This window comes from Taudactylus pleione, unplaced genomic scaffold, assembly GCF_031769625.1.
Source record: "Taudactylus pleione unplaced genomic scaffold, aTauple2 ptg001314l, whole genome shotgun sequence".
NCBI lineage: Eukaryota > Metazoa > Chordata > Amphibia > Anura > Myobatrachidae > Taudactylus > Taudactylus pleione.
In genome coordinates, this window is record NW_028285714.1 from 11,730,001 (window position 1) to 11,749,566 (window position 19,566).

Sequence of the window (19,566 nt, forward strand, 5' to 3'; positions counted from 1 at the left end):
TTGTAGAAGGTGTTAGTTAAATGTTAAGTAGAATCTGACTGGTTGTTATGGGCAACATCTCCACTTCTAAAAACTCTTCCTATAGTAAATATACCCCCCCATAGTTTAAAATGGAGGAATTAGTTGCCTTTCATAAGGACTTTATCTCAGCCCATGACTTCTTGCAGACACTGGTCATTTCTCTATATAATAAGGTTGTGGACCTGCAGGACTGGTCTCATCAATGCAATCTCAAGATTCATGAGATCCCTGCTTCTGTGGTGAATTCTGAGCTGTACGGTTAAGTTAATGCCCTTTCTCATAAACCTCTCCTAGTTGCTAATTACTAAGACTCCCTAAATGATCATATACCCAGACCCCTAAAGCCAAGAGCGGCTCTCCCCTCTATGTACTAGAACACCTTGCTGCTCATCCTCTTCTTTCATATCAAGGAACATATCATGTAAGCTATGAGAGAGGCAAAGGACTCATATATAATTGAAAGTATTCAGCAGTTTCCTGACTTCTCCATGGCAACTTTGGTCAAATTATATTTTTTGCATCCCATTACCTTAGCCTTGCAGTTTAATGACGTATCTTATTGCTGGGGTTTCCAGTCAAGCTCCTCATTATTCATTATGGCTCTACAGTATGTGTGTGATATACTCCTAAAATGCCAGTGTTAAGCTGCTCTCTGAATGGGATATCCCTGTCGATAAGTCTGTTTCCCAGCAAAGACCTCCGACCTCCTGTGAATGGTCTCAAGTAACCTGAGCTGTCCTTGCTGCTGTGGTGGATTTTCTGGTCACAGTTTGTTTTAGTATTTTCTCCCATTTCACTGTTTTCCTGAATTTTTAATTATGTGGAGAACATGCCTTTTGTGTTATTTTTAACTCTTCACTTTTGGACATGATGTTTACCCTGTACTGTATCATAGGAGGAGCTTTTGCTCACTCTCTCTATCTCTAGGATTGTTTGACTTTCCTACTGGTTTGAATCACTACTCCTTGATATTGGTGATTTTGTGAATATCATGATACCACACTGTCAGTACCAGCAGTCATGGACATGACTGGCCTGCTTCCAAACACACAGCAGGCTACTGATTGCTGGCATTTTCAAACAGAATCCTCAAAAGAACCCAGATGGGCTCAACCTCAGGCTAGAGATGACATAACACCTATGGCTGGTGTTATAATTAATCTCCAGATTTATGACTCATGCAATCCTTAATTTAGTTACCACTAACCTGGTGTTACCACTAATCTCCAGCACTGATGACTCATTCAGTACAATTACATATCAGCTAACCACTATAAAAACCTGCTCAGTGCATTTCCCCAGTGTTTGAGTATCAATTGTGTTTTCATAGATGCTCCTGCTTTAGAACTACACTTTCCAGTGTAGATTGCTTCCAGTGTTGTTTCAACTCTGGTGTTCTTTCTCTTCAACAGCAGCACATCCATATTCACATTTCCAGTAATGGTGTTTCCAGGCAGATTTCTCATACCAGCTAAATGCTCTGATGCTTTCATGTTGGGAATAGGGATGTGCAGGCTCGGTTCTACTCGGTTCCGTTCGGTTCTTTTTACCGGATCTTATTGGGTTTCAGCTGTCACGAGTTTTGGATAGCCAATAAGATTCGGTAAAAAGAACCGAACGGAACCGAGTAGAACCGAGCCTGCACATCCCTAGTTGGGAACCAACAACACCAGGCTACAACCTTGGTCCTCACTGAGTAAAGTCCATAGCCTCTTGCAGGGATATCTGGTGTACAGTGGGGGTTTTAGACTCCACGCCAGTGTATTTGGTTGTGCCAATTTAATCTGTTTGCATTTATGATCAGGGCTGTATCTATCCCTTGGCCAGGATGGCACTTGCTTGGTGGTGCCTCCCGTGAGCAGGAGGTAGTGAACCCACCAGTGCCCTGTCCAGTGAGGAGAGTGATGTCAAGCTACAGCTGCCATGAGTGCAGGGGTATACCATGGGTGATGCACCTGGAGCATGAGCTCTGGGATTGCTAGAGGCAGGAGGCACCTTTAGTCAGTCATTAAAAAAACCCTGAATCACAGACCTTGGAGTGGAGGAGCTTATGTAAAAGGGGCAGACTTTCAGGAGGATCTGTGTGGGGCTGTTATGCAATCAGAACTCCCAGAGTCCAGACGTTGAATGTGCAGTGCCAGTAACATATAGCACAGCCTGACTAGGGCAGTCAAGAAATAAAGGGAAAGAAAATAAAACAACTTACTGTATTTCAAAGCCCATATTACAGATGTTTTTTCACAGATTGTAATGAATCTTCCTGTATTTCCATAAGTCCCCTAGAGTCACTCTAAGGAGGGCTTCTTCCTGTAACAACTGCCCATTGCTCCCAGAGAGTACGACACACTCACTGGTACCAGGTCTTAACCTCTGGACTCTAGTGGCTTATACAAACAGTGGTAGTTCACAAGGTAAAACTGGAGTAGTAGTACAATGGTAATATTAACCATATAATAGCCTGCAGCCGTGAACACAAGCAAGATAGAATGCACACTAACAGGTAGCATGAATATCAGCAATGCTAAGTAATAATATTGCAGGGTAATTACAACAATCATAAATTAGGTGGGAAGTCCAGAAGCAGAGCATTTTGTTTTTGATGGAAGGGGTCATATTGGAGGGTCGGAAAACATTCCTGTCCCCAACAATTATACAATAGGAAGTACCTCAAATACCCACAGTAACATGCTCTTGCCCACACCCACCCCTTTAGAGGTAACGGGACAATGAGTCCCGAAATATGTTGGTACAGGAGGCCCACTTAGGACAGGATTCAACACTGATCTGAGGTATGTGCTCATCTTTCATCTTTTTTGGGCTGTTTTAGGTCCGGACCTATTGTCACCGATACCTCTCCTCTACTTCAGTGGCAACCCCCCCTTTTTTGTTCTTTTACCCTCACCATTTATAACCTATTTTTAATCTTATGGTACTTCACCTTACTATTTTTTATACATGGACCTTTGCCCATAACTGGACTTTCGTTATAATAAATTGTCTTTTTCCCATGTCTATATGGAGTCCATGCTTTTGAGGGATGCACAGTAGAGAAACCTAGATGTGTTTACCTACCCTGTTATGATTGTGAGTATGGGTATGCTGATACCACCACACTTTTGCTATTTTATTGACATCTGGTCTAAACCACCCTAGTTGAGATAAGAACGTATTAACAAGAAAGATACCTTTATAGGTTTGAGTCTGCTATTATCCATGTGAGTTAGGTGTGTTTCTCAGCCACTTCTAAACACCCACGTTTTAAAAGTAAAGATACCTTAAAGGCTTTTGGTCTGCTCCTGTCTATGTTAGTTTGGACGGAGGTAAATAAGGGAGATTCACAGAAGCCAGAACTCACCTTGAACAAATGCATATCACCTTCACGTTTTAAGGGATACCTATATTGTACAAGGAGGGACAGACCTTTTGATCACCGAATTCAATTATCAATTTTTACACTTATTTGATTTTTTGAAAAATACTACACATTGTATGTCTAAAGGTAGGTATTACCATGTATTTAGGCGCTCCTCAACATAAATGCTGTGACGGAGTCGACCGTATAGATGACATAGGTCAGTGTAGACATAAAATAAAATTTATTAATGAATACAAGGTGATGCATGGAATATAAATGCATACAGTCAAGACGTGCTGTAGATTCAAAAGGGATGAGAATTCACAGAATCAGTTGATAAATACTGGGTGAGGCGGAAAAATGGTATCTGCCATGGACATTAGACATATGCAATAGGTGAATTATATATATTGTGGATGAATCAAGGCATGAAACATAAGACAAATGACAGGTCTGGTGAGTTCTGATTGCAGCAGGAAATGTGACTCCTGTTTTTAAAATAAGCACTATCGTGCAATGTACAAATAAATGGTAATAATTGTACACTTGGTAGTAGGCAAAAAAGTACAGGATATCATACCCGGTGGGTGATGGGGAGCCAGCGGGTGTTGAATTGCAGGGTGCCCGGGTTGCCCTGCAAGGCTCCTTACGCTTTACCCAAATGGAAATCAGATCCTGTGGAAAAAGTCCAGAGTCCTTGGAAGTGATTACAGGTGTAGCTTGCCGACGTGTTTCGAGATACTGGGTCTCTTCTTCAAGGCTGTAGCATACCTGTATTGCTGGGGGTCTTTTATAGCAGTCTCTGGGTATGAGGTGCACTTGCTAAAGCTTCCTCCTTGCCCCACTTCCGGTTTTGGGCGGAAGTGATGTCATCAGTACTTTAGATCTTCTTTTTAAGGAATCCTGGCATCTTTCTGTGCGGCCCAGGATAGCAATGTGTTGATTACCAGAGTAGGTATCTTTATTGAAGGCTGTTGATGATGGTTATCATATCATATCATATGTTCGCCAAACCGGAAGTGCTCCAGCGGCCATCTTTGTAGTGCAAAAAAAAAAAAAAGATTTTTTTTTTTTTTTTCTTTTTCTTCTTTTCCCTTTTCCCCCATTCTCTTCCTCTCTTTCTTCCTATGTCTCCTTTTTGAATTCTGACATTTTGTAGGAATAGAAGAATGTGTCCATATATGTTATTGTTAGCTTGATTGGTGTTCTGTATTCCACTTGTAGATGACTTTTCTTGGTATGTGATGCCTCGTGAAAGGAAAGAAGGTGAGATTAGTTAGAGGATGTATCAGGTGACATGAAGTGGGGATGGGATATAGGGGTATACAGGATGATCACAGAAACCATTTTATTTCGAAATCTGCATTTAAGCCTTTTGGTACAAGGGTTTGTAAATTGAATATACTTTTCATCTCTGTACGTGCCAGGTTTCTCTCAACATTTCTATCTCGCCAGGTGGGTTTTATCTGTTTGAGACCTGTGAAATATTTTATGTGATTGGCTGAACATTGATGGTGTGTACGAAAGTGATCAGACAGATTATGAGTCATGACCCCTTTCTTGATATTTCGGAGATGTTCTCCTAACTGAGTTTTGAGAGGTCTTGATGTTCTTCCAACATATCCTTTTTCGCAAGAACAGACAATCAGGTACACTACGTTGATGGAGTTACAGGTAATAAAGTCTCTAAATTTTAATTTAGAGCCATTCATCTCTATTTCTGTGTATTTGGTGGTTGTGTCTTTGATTTGTCTACAGGCTATGCACATGCCACAGCGATGAAAGCCTTTTGTCCTGATTGGGTTAGGGGGTTTTACTTCCAATGCACTTCTGACGAGATGGTTTTTTAGGTTGGGTGCTTTCCTATAGGTGAACTGGGGTTTAGTGGGAATTATGGTCTTCAAGACAGGATCTTCTTGTAAAAGGTGCCAATGTTTTCTTATGATAGATTCTATTTTTTTGTGGTCTGAATCATATCCCGTAATGAAGGACCATTGGAGTCTAGATTTTTTTGATTGTATATTTCTGGGTTGTTTGGTTTTCAGGAGATTGGATCTTTCTGTCTGTAATATGTTTGTGGCAGTGTCTTCGAGATCTTGTTTTTTGTAGCCCTTCTTTAAGAACTCTTTCCTCATTTCTTCTATTTGGAGTTGACACACATTGTTTTCACTGCAATTTCTTCTGATCCTGGTGAACTGTCCCTTGGGGACACCATTAAGCCAATTCTGGTGGTTTCACTACTTTTCGGGATGTAGTTATACGTGTCTGTTGGTTTGTTGAAAGTCTTTGTGTGTATCATATTCTCCTTGATGTATACAGACAAATCCAGAAAGTGTGTTTCATTTTTGCTTTTATTGAATGTCAATATTATATTCTTGTTATTGTTGTTAATCTGTTTGCAGAAATCATCAAGAGTTTCTTCTGTTCCTCTCCAAATGAAGAGGATATCATCTATATAACGATTCCAAGTTATCACATTGTTACTAAAACATTCTTTTGTGTAGATCTCGTTTCGCTCCCAGTACGCCATAAACAAATTTGCGTAACTGGGAGCGAAACGGGTACCCATAGCTGTACCCCGTTTCTGCAGATAATATTCACCATCGAAGAAGAAGAAGTTGTTTTCTAAAATAAATTGGATTGACTCTTTTATGAAAGCTTTCTTGTTTGTGTCATATAATGTTTCGTTTAGGAACTCAGAGATGGCTTCTTCTCCTTGGGTGTGTTCAATGATGGTGTACAGGGATGTTACATCTGCAGTGACCAGGATCATTTCTTCTTCCCAGGATACCCCTTGTAGTTTCCTAATTGTGTCCGAGGTGTCTTTGAGGTAAGATGGATTTCTGACGACGAGAGGTTGTAGCAGGGAGTCTATGAAGGCGGAGAGGTTAGAGGTTAGGCTCCCAGTCCCTGCGATGATGGGCCTTCCAGGTGGTGATGTAATGCTTTTGTGAATTTTGGGCAGTACGTAGATGGTTGGAGTGACTGGTTCTACAATGTTGATGAAACCATACTCTTCTACGGTTATTGCACCTTTGTCCAAATGTCTTGTGATGAGTTTTTGGAAGTTGTTCCTAATGCGTAGTGAAGGATCAGTTTTTAGTTTTTGATAGGTAGTGGTGTCCGATAGTTGTCTCAGGACTTCTTTTTTATAGTACTCTTTATTGAGGATGGTGATTCCTCCTCCTTTGTCGCATGGTTTAATTACTATATTTGTGTCTTCTTTTAGGGATTTCATCGCTTCTCTTCCTTTTCTATTCAGGTTCTGGGTGTGTTGTTTGTGCTTTTTAATTGTTTTGAGGTCTTCAATAATCAATTTTTGGAAGGTTTCTATAAAGTTTCCTTTGATGTGAGCCGGATAAAAGGTCGATGTTTTTCTAAATGTAATGGGTCTTTCTTCTTCTGCCTCATTTACTACATGATTATTTGATAGGTCTTCATTTGGAGTGTTTAATTTTTTTAGTTCAAAGAATTTTCTCAAAGAAATTTTCCTGATGTACTTTTGTACATCGATGAACTTATCGAATTCGTCGTGTGATGTAGTAGGTGCAAATTTAAGTCCCTTTTTTAGCACGTTCTCTTCGGCTGTTGTGAGAACTCTAGAGCTTAGATTGTAGATGATTTGTCTTTCTTCTGTTGGTTTAATGATAGTTGTTTCTTCAGTTTTCTTCTCCTTTTTCTTTTTATTTGTTTTTGGTTTCCCAGCTCTTGTGCCTCTTTTTCTTTTAGTTTTCCCCCTATACCTTATTTTTCTTTTTGTGTCGTTTTTTATTGTCGTTTTTTCTTTCCCTTCCTTTCTTCGCGAAAAGGGGGTTCATTCCTTATACGTGTTTCGTTCCCTTGGGAGGTGCTTTCTTCTTCTACCAATATAGAGTTTCCTCGTGGGTTGTGTTGATCTGAGGGAGTGGTTATTCTTGGCCATCTGTCTATAGTGATTCTTCTTTTGTGTGGACTTTTATAATTCCTATTTGTTCGAGATGATTTTCTGTTTGTGTTTTCCAGGTCTGAATTTAATTCAAACACTATGGAGATGTCTCCTTTTTCTCTCTTTTCAGAGTGTCTTCTATTTCTATTTCTGGATTTTTGTGGGGTGCTTTCTGAAGTGCTTTCTTTTTCCAGGTGTCTCACTCCTCTTCCGTGTAATCTATAGTGGCGGCAGGAGGGGTTATTAAGGATTTTCTATTCCTCCTGCGTTCTGGAGTCCTTTTTCTGTGGGAATCTCTTCTACTTCTGTTTGGTGTGTGGAACCTCCTTTCACGAGGCATCACATACCAAGAAAAGTCATCCACAAGTTGAATACAGAACACCAATCAAGCTAACAATAACATATATGGACACATTCTTCTATTCCTACAAAATGTCAGCTTTCAAAAAGGAGACATAGGAAGAAAGAGAGGAAGAGAATGGGGGAAAAGGGAAAAGAAGGAAAAAAAAAAAAATCTTTTTTTTTTTGCACTACAAAGATGGCCGCTGGAGCACTTCCGGTTTGGCGAACATAACCACACATTGATATGATAACCATCATCAACAGCCTTCAATAAAGATACCTACTCTGGTAATCAACACATTGCTATCCTGGGCCGCACAGAAAGATGCCAGGATTCCTTAAAAAGAAGATCTAAAGTACTGATGACATCACTTCCACCCAAAACCGGAAGTGGGGCAAGGAGGAAGCTTTAGCAAGTGCACCTCATACCCAGAGACTGCTATAAAAGACCCCCCGCAATACAGGTATGCTACAGCCTTGAAGAAGAGACCCAGTATCTCGAAACGCGTCGGCAAGCTACACCTGTAATCACTTCCAAGGACACTGGACTTTTTCCACAGGATCTGATTTCCGTTTGGGTAAAGCGTAAGGAGCCTTGCAGGGCAACCCGGGCACCCTGCAATTCAACACCCGCTGGCTCCCCATCACCCACCGGGTATGATATCCTGTACTTTTTTGCCTACTACCAAGTGTACAATTATTACCATTTATTTGTACATTGCACGATAGTGCTTATTTTAAAAACAGGAGTCACATTTCCTGCTGCAATCAGAACTCACCAGACCTGTCATTTGGCTTATGTTTCATGCCTTGATTCATCCACAATATATATAATTCACCTATTGCATATGTCTAATGTCCATGGCAGATACCATTTTTCTGCCTCACCCAGTATTTATCAACTGATTCTGTGAATTCTCATCCCTTTTGAATCTACAGCACGTCTTGACTGTATGCATTTATATTCCATGCATCACCTTGTATTCATTAATAAATTTTATTTTATGTCTACACTGACCTATGTCATCTATACGGTCGACTCCGTCACAGCATTTATGTTGAGGAGCGCCTAAATACATGGTAATACCTACCTTTAGACACATAATTCAGACTTTGGTTATCACTAGGGAAAACCCATTACCATTCACGGCCCGCTTACCCTCAACAGGAGCGCCCGGTTTCACCAATACACCACAAAATCTGAGTACCATTTCCCTAGACTAGTGAAACCAGGCAGCACCATGCTGAATCATTATTCAAGAAGATCTGAAGATGTCAAAGAAGTCTTCAATATTAACTTTAACACTTAAGAAATTGAAATAAATTCAGAGAATCTTAAAACAGCCATGTATAAAATGAGTGAATGGCTATTAAAAGAAAATAAACTATGGTGGGAGGTGGCTACCCTGGACAAATATCATACAGAACAAGTTATTCCTAAAGGCCTCAGACTAGAAAAACCACCCCTCTTTCAAAGATGCCACTGAGGACTTTATTCAGGAATGGTCCAAGATTTTGGATATATGTTCTTTTTCTCTAATAGATCTTATCATAAATGAGAGAAAACAGAAACTAAAAGATACACAGGAGACGATTGAAACACTGAAAACATTGCTAGAACCATTTAACCACCTCTCTACATTCAAAACTTTAGAAGAAGATATATGCCTCAAAATCGAACAAAATACAAAGGATTTAATGAAAAAGAAACAAAGGAAACTACAAAGAGACTTTGATTTTTACAAATTTGGAATAACAAAATCAAAGAAAATTAAAAATGGACAAAAAGAAGGAATACCCCCAAATAATTATAAAAAAAACGAAAAACATACAAGAAATATCCCACTTAATTGGAGACATCAGAATAAAGAAAATGATAGAAAAAAAGAAGAAAACGAAAATGAAAGACAACATGAAAGATGGAGAGAACCCTATCCCAGGTACACACCTAAGTGGAGAAAAAGACTGCATCACACACCACCTTTTCACCAGTTTACGTATAAGAATGAGCCATACTATCCCAGTCTGAGAATAAACAGAAGACCCTACAAGACAACAATAAAAAACAGATTTAACATTGGTTATAAAAGGTCGTTTCAAAGGTATCAAAGAACTCCAAGCCCAATAAAGACCTACACCCCGCAATGGAGAAACCGAAATAATGAAAAATCAAGGTTCCACACACCAAACAGAAGTAGAAGAGATTCCCACAGAAAAAGGACTCCACAACGCAGGAGGAATAGAAAATCCTTAATAACCCCTCCTGCCGGCCACTGTAGATTACACGGAAGAGGAGTGAGACACCTGGAAAAAGAAAGCACTTCAGAAAGCACCCCACAAAAATCCAGAAATAGAAATAGAAGACACTCTGAAAAGAGAGAAAAAGGAGACATCCCCATAGTGTTTGAATTAAATTCAGACCTGGAAAACACAAACAGAGAATCATCTCGAACAAATAGGAATTATAAAAGTCCACACAAAAGAAGAATCACTATAGACAGATGGCCAAGAATAACCACTCCCTCAGATCAACACAACCCACGAGGAAACTCTATACTGGTTGAAGAAGAAAGCACCTCCCAAGGGAACGAAACACGTATAAGGAATGAACCCCCTTTTCACGAAGAAAGGAAGGGAAAGAAAAAACGACAATAAAAAACGACACAAAAAGAAAAATAAGGTATAGGGGGAAAACTAAAAGAAAAAGAGGCACAAGAGCTGGGAAACCAAAAACAAATAAAAAGAAAAAGGAGAAGAAAACTGAAGAAACAACTATCATTAAACCAACAGAAGAAAGACAAATCATCTACAATCTAAGCTCTAGAGTTCTCACAACAGCCGAAGAGAACATGCTAAAAAAGGGACTTAAATTTGCACCTACTACATCACACGACGAATTCGATAAGTTCATCGATGTACAAAAGTACATCAGGAAAATTTCTTTGAGAAAATTCTTTGAACTAAAAAAATTAAACACTCCAAATGAAGACCTATCAAATAATCATGTAGTAAATGAGGCAGAAGAAGAAAGACCCATTACATTTAGAAAAACATCGACCTTTTATCCGGCTCACATCAAAGGAAACTTTATAGAAACCTTCCAAAAATTGATTATTGAAGACCTCAAAACAATTAAAAAGCACAAACAACACACCCAGAACCTGAATAGAAAAGGAAGAGAAGCGATGAAATCCCTAAAAGAAGACACAAATATAGTAATTAAACCATGCGACAAAGGAGGAGGAATCGCCATCCTCAATAAAGAGTACTATAAAAAAGAAGTCCTGAGAAAACTATCGGACACCACTACCTATCAAAAACAAAAAACTGATCCTTCACTACGCATTAGGAACAACTTCCAAAAACTCATCACAAGACATTTGGACAAAGGTGCAATAACCGTAGAAGAGTATGGTTTCATCAACATTGTAGAACCAGTCACTCCAACCATCTACGTACTGCCCAAAATTCACAAAAGCATTACGTCACCACCTGGAAGGCCCATCATCGCAGGGACTGGGAGCCTAACCTCTAACCTCTCCGCCTTCATAGACTCCCTGCTACAACCTCTCGTCGTCAGAAATCCATCTTACCTCAAAGACACCTCGGACACAATTAGGAAACTACAAGGGGTATCCTGGGAAGAAGAAATGATCCTGGTCACTGCAGATGTAACATCCCTGTACACCATCATTGAACACACCCAAGGAGAAGAAGCCATCTCTTAGTTCCTAAACGAAACATTATATGACACAAACAAGAAAGCTTTCATAAAAGAGTCAATCCAATTTATTTTAGAAAACAACTTCTTCTTCGATGGTGAATATTATCTGCAGAAATGGGGTACAGCCATGGGTACCCGTTTCGCTCCCAGTTACGCAAATTTGATTATGGCGTACTGGGAGCGAAACGAGATCTACACAAAAGAATGTTTTAGTAACAATGTGATAACTTGGAATCGTTATATAGATGATATCCTCTTCATTTGGAGAGGAACAGAAGAAACTCTTGATGATTTCTGCAAACAGATTAACAACAATAACAAGAATATAATATTGACATTCAATAAAAGCAAAAATGAAACACACTTTCTGGATTTGTCTGTATACATCAAGGAGAATATGATACACACAAAGACTTTCAACAAACCAACAGACACGTATAACTACATCCCGAAAAGTAGTGAACACCACCAGAATTGGCTTAATGGTGTCCCCAAGGGACAGTTCACCAGGATCAGAAGAAATTGCAGTGAAAACAATGTGTGTCAACTCCAAATAGAAGAAATGAAGAAAGAGTTCTTAAAGAAGGGCTACAAAAAACAAGATCTCGAAGACACTGCCACAACCATAATACAGACAGAAAGATCCAATCTCCTGAAAACCAAACAACCCAGAAATATACAATCAAAAAAATCTAGACTCCAATGGTCCTTCATTACGGGATATGATTCAGACCACAAAAAAATAGAATCTATCATAAGAAAACATTGGCACCTTTTACAAGAAGATCCTGTCTTGAAGACCATAATTCCCACTAAACCCCAGTTCACCTATAGGAAAGCACCCAACCTAAAAAACCATCTCGTCAGAAGTGCATTGGAAGTAAAACCCCCTAACCCAATCAGGACAAAAGGCTTTCATCGCTGTGGCATGTGCATAGCCTGTAGACAAATCAAAGACACAACCACCAAATACACAGAAATAGAGATGAATGGCTCTAAATTAAAATTTAGAGACTTTATTACCTGTAACTCCATCAACGTAGTGTACCTGATTGTCTGTTCTTGCGAAAAAGGATATGTTGGAAGAACATCAAGACCTCTCAAAACTCGGTTAGGAGAACATCTCCGAAATATCAAGAAAGGGGTCATGACTCATAATCTGTCTGATCACTTTCGTACACACCATCAATGTTCAGCCAATCACATAAAATATTTCACAGGTCTCAAACAGATAAAACCCACCTGGCGAGATAGAAATGTTGAGAGAAACCTGGCACGTACAGAGATGAAAAGTATATTCAATTTACAAACCCTTGTACCAAAAGGCTTAAATGCAGATTTCGAAATAAAATGGTTTCTGTGATCATCCTGTATACCCCTATATCCCATCCCCACTTCATGTCACCTGATACATCCTCTAACTAATCTCACCTTCTTTCCTTTCACGAGGCATCACATACCAAGAAAAGTCATCTACAAGTGGAATACAGAACACCAATCAAGCTAACAATAACATATATGGACACATTCTTCTATTCCTACAAAATGTCAGCTTTCAAAAAGGAGACATAGGAAGAAAGAGATGAAGAGAACGGGGGAAAAGGGAAAAGAAGGAAAAAAAAAAAGAAAAAAAAAAATCTTTTTTTTTTTTTGCACTACAAAGATGGCCGCAGGAGCACTTCCGGTTTGGCGAACATAACCACAGATTGATATGATAACCATCATCAACAGCCTTCAATAAAGATACCTACTCTGGTAATCAACACATTGCTATCCTGGGCCGCACAGAAAGATGCCAGGATTCCTTAAAAAGAAGATCTAAAGTACTGATGACATCACTTCTGCCCAAAACCGGAAGTGGGGCAAGGAGGAAGCTTTAGCAAGTGCACCTCATACCCAGAGACTGCTATAAAAGACCCCCAGCAATACAGGTATGCTACAGCCTTGAAGAAGAGACCCAGTATCTCGAAACGCGTCGGCAAGCTACACCTGTAATCACTTCCAAGGACTCTGGACTTTTTCCACAGGATCTTATTTCCATTTGGGTAAAGCGTAAGGAGCCTTGCAGGGCAACCCGGGCACCCTGCAATTCAACACCCGCTGGCTCCCCATCACCCACCGGGTATGATATCCTGTACTTTTTTGCCTACTACCAAGTGTACAATTATTACCATTTATTTGTACATTGCACGATAGTGCTTATTTTAAAAACAGGAGTCACATTTCCTGCTGCAATCAGAACTCACCAGACCTGTCATTTGTCTTATGTTTCATGCCTTGATTCATCCACAATATATATAATTTACCTATTGCATATGTCTAATGTCCATGGCAGATACCATTTTTCTGCCTCACCCAGTATTTATCAACTGATTCTGTGAATTCTCATCCCTTTTGAATCTACAGCACGTCTTGACTGTATGCATTTATATTCCATGCATCACCTTGTATTCATTAATAAATTTTATTTTATGTCTACACTGACCTATGTCATCTATACGGTCGACTCCGTCACAGCATTTATGTTGAGGAGCGCCTAAATACATGGTAATACCTACCTTTAGACACATAATTCAGACTTTGGTTTTCACTAGGGAAAACCCATTACCATTCACGGCCCGCTTACCCTCAACAGGAGCGCCCGGTTTCACCAATACACCACAAAATCTGACTACACATTGTATGTTTATTTGTATCTTCATGTATGTATGGAAGCACCTTCGTCCACTGAATGAAAAGAGAAGCATTCTCAGAACATCCATAAGACAAAGAAATAATACAATCTAAATTCCATCCAAGATAAGTATTTCTTCTTTGTACCTTTCCCTATCAAACAAAAAGCATCGCCAGTTCTCCACATCACATTATTTTGCATTTATATTCATTAGACCTATAGGGATAATGGCCTTTTTATGTGGATGGGCTGAGTCTTTTTCCAGTACAGCACTCACTGTCTCCCCACCTAACCCTTCTTTTCTAGTACACTGAGCGATATGCCTAATTTGACATTCTGATTTGGCCAAATTGGAACAACATCACTCCAGTGTGTACCCAGCTTTAATGAAGCCCTGGAAGATTGAATTTTATCAGTCTGCATAATCTCCTTGTACCACATGTACTGATTATGACACTGTATTGTTTCTTTTTATGGGTCTGGTTTGCATGGAGTTGTGGCAGTGTCTTTTACCACAGCCGTGTCAGTGTTTTATGCTAATGCCGCTACTGATTTCTTTAAAATGGAGATGCCCACATGCAGCTCCTTGCATCTGTGGAAATCCATCCCGGACGCACCATCTAAACTTGCACCAGCCCTATGAAAAGTGCAATTTCTTCATATGAATATGGACTCCTGTGTGAGCAACTTTGTGCCTTTGGATACAGCTTCTGTGAGCGACATACCGGTGACAATCCCACATCTCTGTCTAACAAGTCACTGTTATCTTCTAGGTACACCCACTAAAATCCACACTCCCTGCACCAAAAATTGTTCGATGTCTCCATGCAGTAACATTTGGGACACATTCGCTGTGCAACTCAGATGTATGGGCATTATTGTGTGCGGTTAATGTGCGACTCCGAATTAGGCCCTATGTGTTCAGTCCATTTATTTCTACTGTTTGTATTGTATTACCCATCCTTTACCTTGTCCCATATTTTCCCCTTCAACCCTGTCCCTTGATTTTTTATTTATACCTCTGTATTTGTAATATTGATTAAATAAGCACCTTTTATGATAAAAAAGAAAGCAATCATTCTAAGGAAAGACATGGACTATACCATTTGAAAACATAGGAGTCTTGCACTCAACAATTGCACAGATCATATAAATGATGAGTCAGACAGGGTTCTGAAACTAAATTTAAATCAGTTTTAACAAATTAACACCCAATACCAACCCAAATAATATAATATTTCCTTAATTATATTTATGTTAAAATTACTACAGTATATTATAATATACATAGCAATTAGGACATGCAAATAATATTAAAATATGGTCATTGATCAGTTTATTATTGGTAGTTAAAAATAAAACATCAAAATTATAAACATGGAAACCCAACCTCAACTTTGTAGACATTTATTTTTTCCCTTGTCATTACCCAACTTTAACATTTTATATATTCACACTAATTTCAAGATATACTGTAATTAATGCTGGACAGCATTTATGAAGTATGTATAACTATAGCTTCAAAAATAATATCTTATCTTTAAAATATAATTCTTAATTCCTGGAATGTTGGATTTCTATTTTTATAGCACAATCTCCAGTGTATAAATCTGCAAATATAATGTATTTCTTTACCTGGATCGCCTTTTAGTCCATTGACCCCATCTCTTCCATCTCTTCCATTCAGACCTGGAAGCCCTTGTACCACAGAACACACGGGCGATGTGTCTGACAGAGCCTTGGAGAACAATATTAGGAATATTGTTGCTATGAAGGACATGGGTTGGAAGTGCAGGATCATGTCTCCCCTGGATGGAAACAGATGAATTTTATAAATTTCAAAATAATAAAATAAATCAGTAATGTGAATTAAACATCATTACACAGCACTCACCAATTTCAGTGGTTTTATGCAGGTATGAAAAAATAATACTGTGTCAGTATGTCACCAACATGTGAGCCTGCAGCAAATACTACAATGTAAGAGATGACATTGCTTTTATATGGGAGTTTATCGATTGCTTAGAAGTATCTCGGTGAACTTTGAGCAGGGAAGGTCAATAAAAATGCTTTTTTAGTAAAATGTGTTACGTTACACTGTGAAAACAGGATTTGTAAAGTGAAGGTCGTCTTGTTTTGTGCATCTGCTGAATTGGAGTAAATATCCAGGGTTATGTAGATTATTTAATACCTGCACTTTGTACTTTAAAGAATTAGACTGATATTTGGCTAAAATGATGTCTATAGAAATTGTCAATTTGCAAAGACCTAACACCTACATATAACTTGGACCTCTGTTGCTCACCTTTAGTATTGCTCTGCTTTCTCCATAACAGGAGTAAATCTGACAAGAATGACTGTAAGAAGTTTATTTAACAAGTATCAGGGAAAAAAATATTTTCTATCACTGTACTAAAAATCTTCCATTGCCTTGTCTGTATATTCACTGTCAGATGTGAACACATATTACTGCATCTGTCGGGCATGCTGGATGATTTCTCATGGCTGACAGAGCGATCATTTCTGCACGTTTGTATACATACACTGTGCAATTATCAGCCCAATAGGTCAATAATTGGCTGATTGACCATATTATTACATGGCCAACTTTACTATTAAACTTCACTGGAGCAGTGGAGCATTGGAAACAAGCTAATTGTATCAAATATAAAAATAACTAGAATTTTTCAATGGTGAAACCAATTTTGGCCAGTAAATTACCAGTGAAAATCCACATTCCAAACAGAAACCCATATGTATCTAGGAATTAAAAAAAAAATAAACAGATTAATTAGAACACTTCTATTTTAAATAGGCATTGAAAATTATTACAAAAGGGCCATAACCTATGTGTTAACTGTACTAAATAAGCAATTTTTAATTTACAGTGTATATAAAACTTAGCTCTGGCAGCTAACGATCGTATAGCAGTGGATTGGATTGGGGGCACAAATATGCTTTCATGTCTTTTTTATAGAACAGGCCTTTAGCCTAAGTTAAAGCTTACGTTTTTTGTTACATACAAATACAATAACTTGCTTAAAGCTTTAATACATATGATTGATTGAGCAATCATATTTTCAGCTGTTAAAGCTTAAGAAAAAGGAAATTTACTATTTTTTAAATGTAGCCGCCCTGTCTTATTACTTCCGTAGTAACCAAATACATTGAGGATTCCACATCAAAACTATCCCCATGATTGGGAAGTACAATATAGTAAGTGCAGCGATGACCTTATACTTTTGGTTATAGAAGAATCTGGTCTAGAATTATCCCTGATACATTAAAATGTAACCTCCTTTGAATCTGTTGATACATTGAAATCTGACCAGCAAAGAGATTGGCTCCAAAAATGAAGTGAACAAGTTGAGAATTACAGATATAAGCTAGTTAAGTTTAAACGTGATAGTCTAGCCACAGTATAATGTGATTGTCAGGAGTGCAAAGTGTGCTCGTGGGTATACAATCCTGGTGAATCATTACGGTTCAAGAATAGGGAGAGATGGAGACGACATTAACCCTTGGACACAGATACCTCCAGCGGTGTATGAATGCCACACATTCACAGAATCCTCCTTTAAGGGTAAAAACCAGCGCACAGCACAGGGTAAGCAAGGATGAGGCACCCGCCACAAAGGCATTGGAAGAAAACCTAGTTTTTAACCTCTCTAGCAGGGAGTTAATAAATACAGAACTCAAGGTCCTGAATAAAGGTTTATCATTTAAACATTCTGGACAGCGGATTTAAATCAGTTCTGTAGAATACTTCAGTTAAAATATTATTTTATAAACAACCATCTATTACTGAAAGCACATTTATTAACACCCAGCAGTCCTTCAAATCTAAATCCCTATAACTTGTTTTGGTAGCCTATAAGACCTTTCCACAGAATTGATGATCTAAATATGGGGCGGAAATGAGATTAATGTCTCCACAGAATATTAAAGATAATGAGTCATATACATATAGTTTTGAAAGTAGAGTATGAAAAAATATTTTATCATATGAATTAGTGGCATACACATTACAAATGGTACATCATTAATTAGTATGTCTACAATTAAGAAACAACCTGATGGATCACTGTAAGATATTTTTATTATGACATTTAAATGTTTATGTATTAATAATACAACTCCACAGGATTTAGAGGAGTATGGGGCAGAATAAATCACCTTCCAATTGAGCATATTAAGTTTTGACATTTCTGTATCTAGAAGGTGTTTCTCCTGTAGACATATTATATACAGTTTTAATTTATTCAAATAAGTTAAAATTCGTTTTCTTTTAATTGGAGAATGTATTTGTCAGGAACCACATGGGAAGGTCCTCGGGAGAAGACAAAAGCCAGGGGGTTAGGGTGGCTAGGGAATGACCAGGTGAGTAACAGTACAAGGTCTCCCTATTGTGGCAAAACCCAGGTTTGGCTAGACCTGCCTAGAGGTGCAGAGTCTAACTCACTAAATGGTATTCTTCAGTGACCCCTCCAGTTGGGATATGGGTTTCGCTGCACCAAGTGAGCAGGTTGCGGCCCTCTGGACAGGTACCTGGGAGTGGCAGGAAGACCAGTAACTATATTTACGAGAGTTAACACTTGACACCCTAGGAAAGTAATAACACTAAGAAACACTAGAGGTCAGCATAAGAACTAAATAACTAGGACACAAGGGATCAGCTAGTGAGCTGAAAACTTAGCACAGGAAATCAGCGTATGAACTGAATAATTGAACACAGGAGATCAGCGTATGAACTGAAAACTTGGACACAGGATATCAGTGTCTGAACTGAATACTTGAACACAGGAGATCAGCATAAGAACTGATTACTTGAACACAGTAGATCAGTGTAAGAACTGAATACTTGAAAACAGGAGATCAGAGTATGAACTGAATACTTGAACATAGGAGATCAGTGTAAGAACTGAATACTTGAACACAGGAGATTAGCGTAAGAACTGAATACTTGTACACAGGAGATCAGGATATGAACTGAATACTTGTACACAGGAGATCGGCATATGAACTGAATACTTGAACACAGGAGATAAGTGTATGAACTGAAGGCTTGAACACAGGAGATCAGTGTATGAAAGGAAATCAGCATGTGAACTGAATACTTGAACACAGGAAATCAGCGTATGAACTGAATACTTGAACACAGGAGATCAGCATATGAACTAAATACTTGAATACAGGAGATAAGCATATGAACTAAATACTTGAACACAGGTGATCAGTGTATGAACTGAATACTTGAACACAGGAGATCAGCATATTAAATTAATACTGGAACACAGGAATGCACTGAGAATTGTTAAGAATCCAGTTGCTGACTTGCACTGAGAACACAGGGGAATATAACACAGGAATGTACTGAGAATTATTAAGGATCCAGCTGAGAGCTAACTAGTAATCAGCATGCAAGCTGACACCAGTAACACAGGGAGGCAACTGGAGAACTGAACAGCACAATATTAACAACACAAGTGCTGTAATGTAAAGAACTGGAGTTCAGTGAGAGAACT

The 19,566-nt window shown here is 38.7% G+C and overlaps 1 protein-coding gene across 3 annotated transcripts in view; it reads right to left on the bottom strand.

Moving 5' to 3' along the window:
* Positions 1–15,842, bottom strand: part of LOC148443256 (pulmonary surfactant-associated protein D-like) — a 42,614-nt gene extending 26,772 nt beyond the window's left edge. For all 3 annotated transcript variants that reach the window (XM_088463052.1, XM_088463054.1, XM_088463053.1), the window contains exon 1: positions 15,677–15,842. In XM_088463052.1, the coding sequence (XP_088319178.1) occupies positions 15,677–15,842 (166 nt within the window). The remainder of the gene's footprint in view (positions 1–15,676) is intronic.
* Between the last annotated feature and the right edge of the window lie 3,724 nt (positions 15,843–19,566).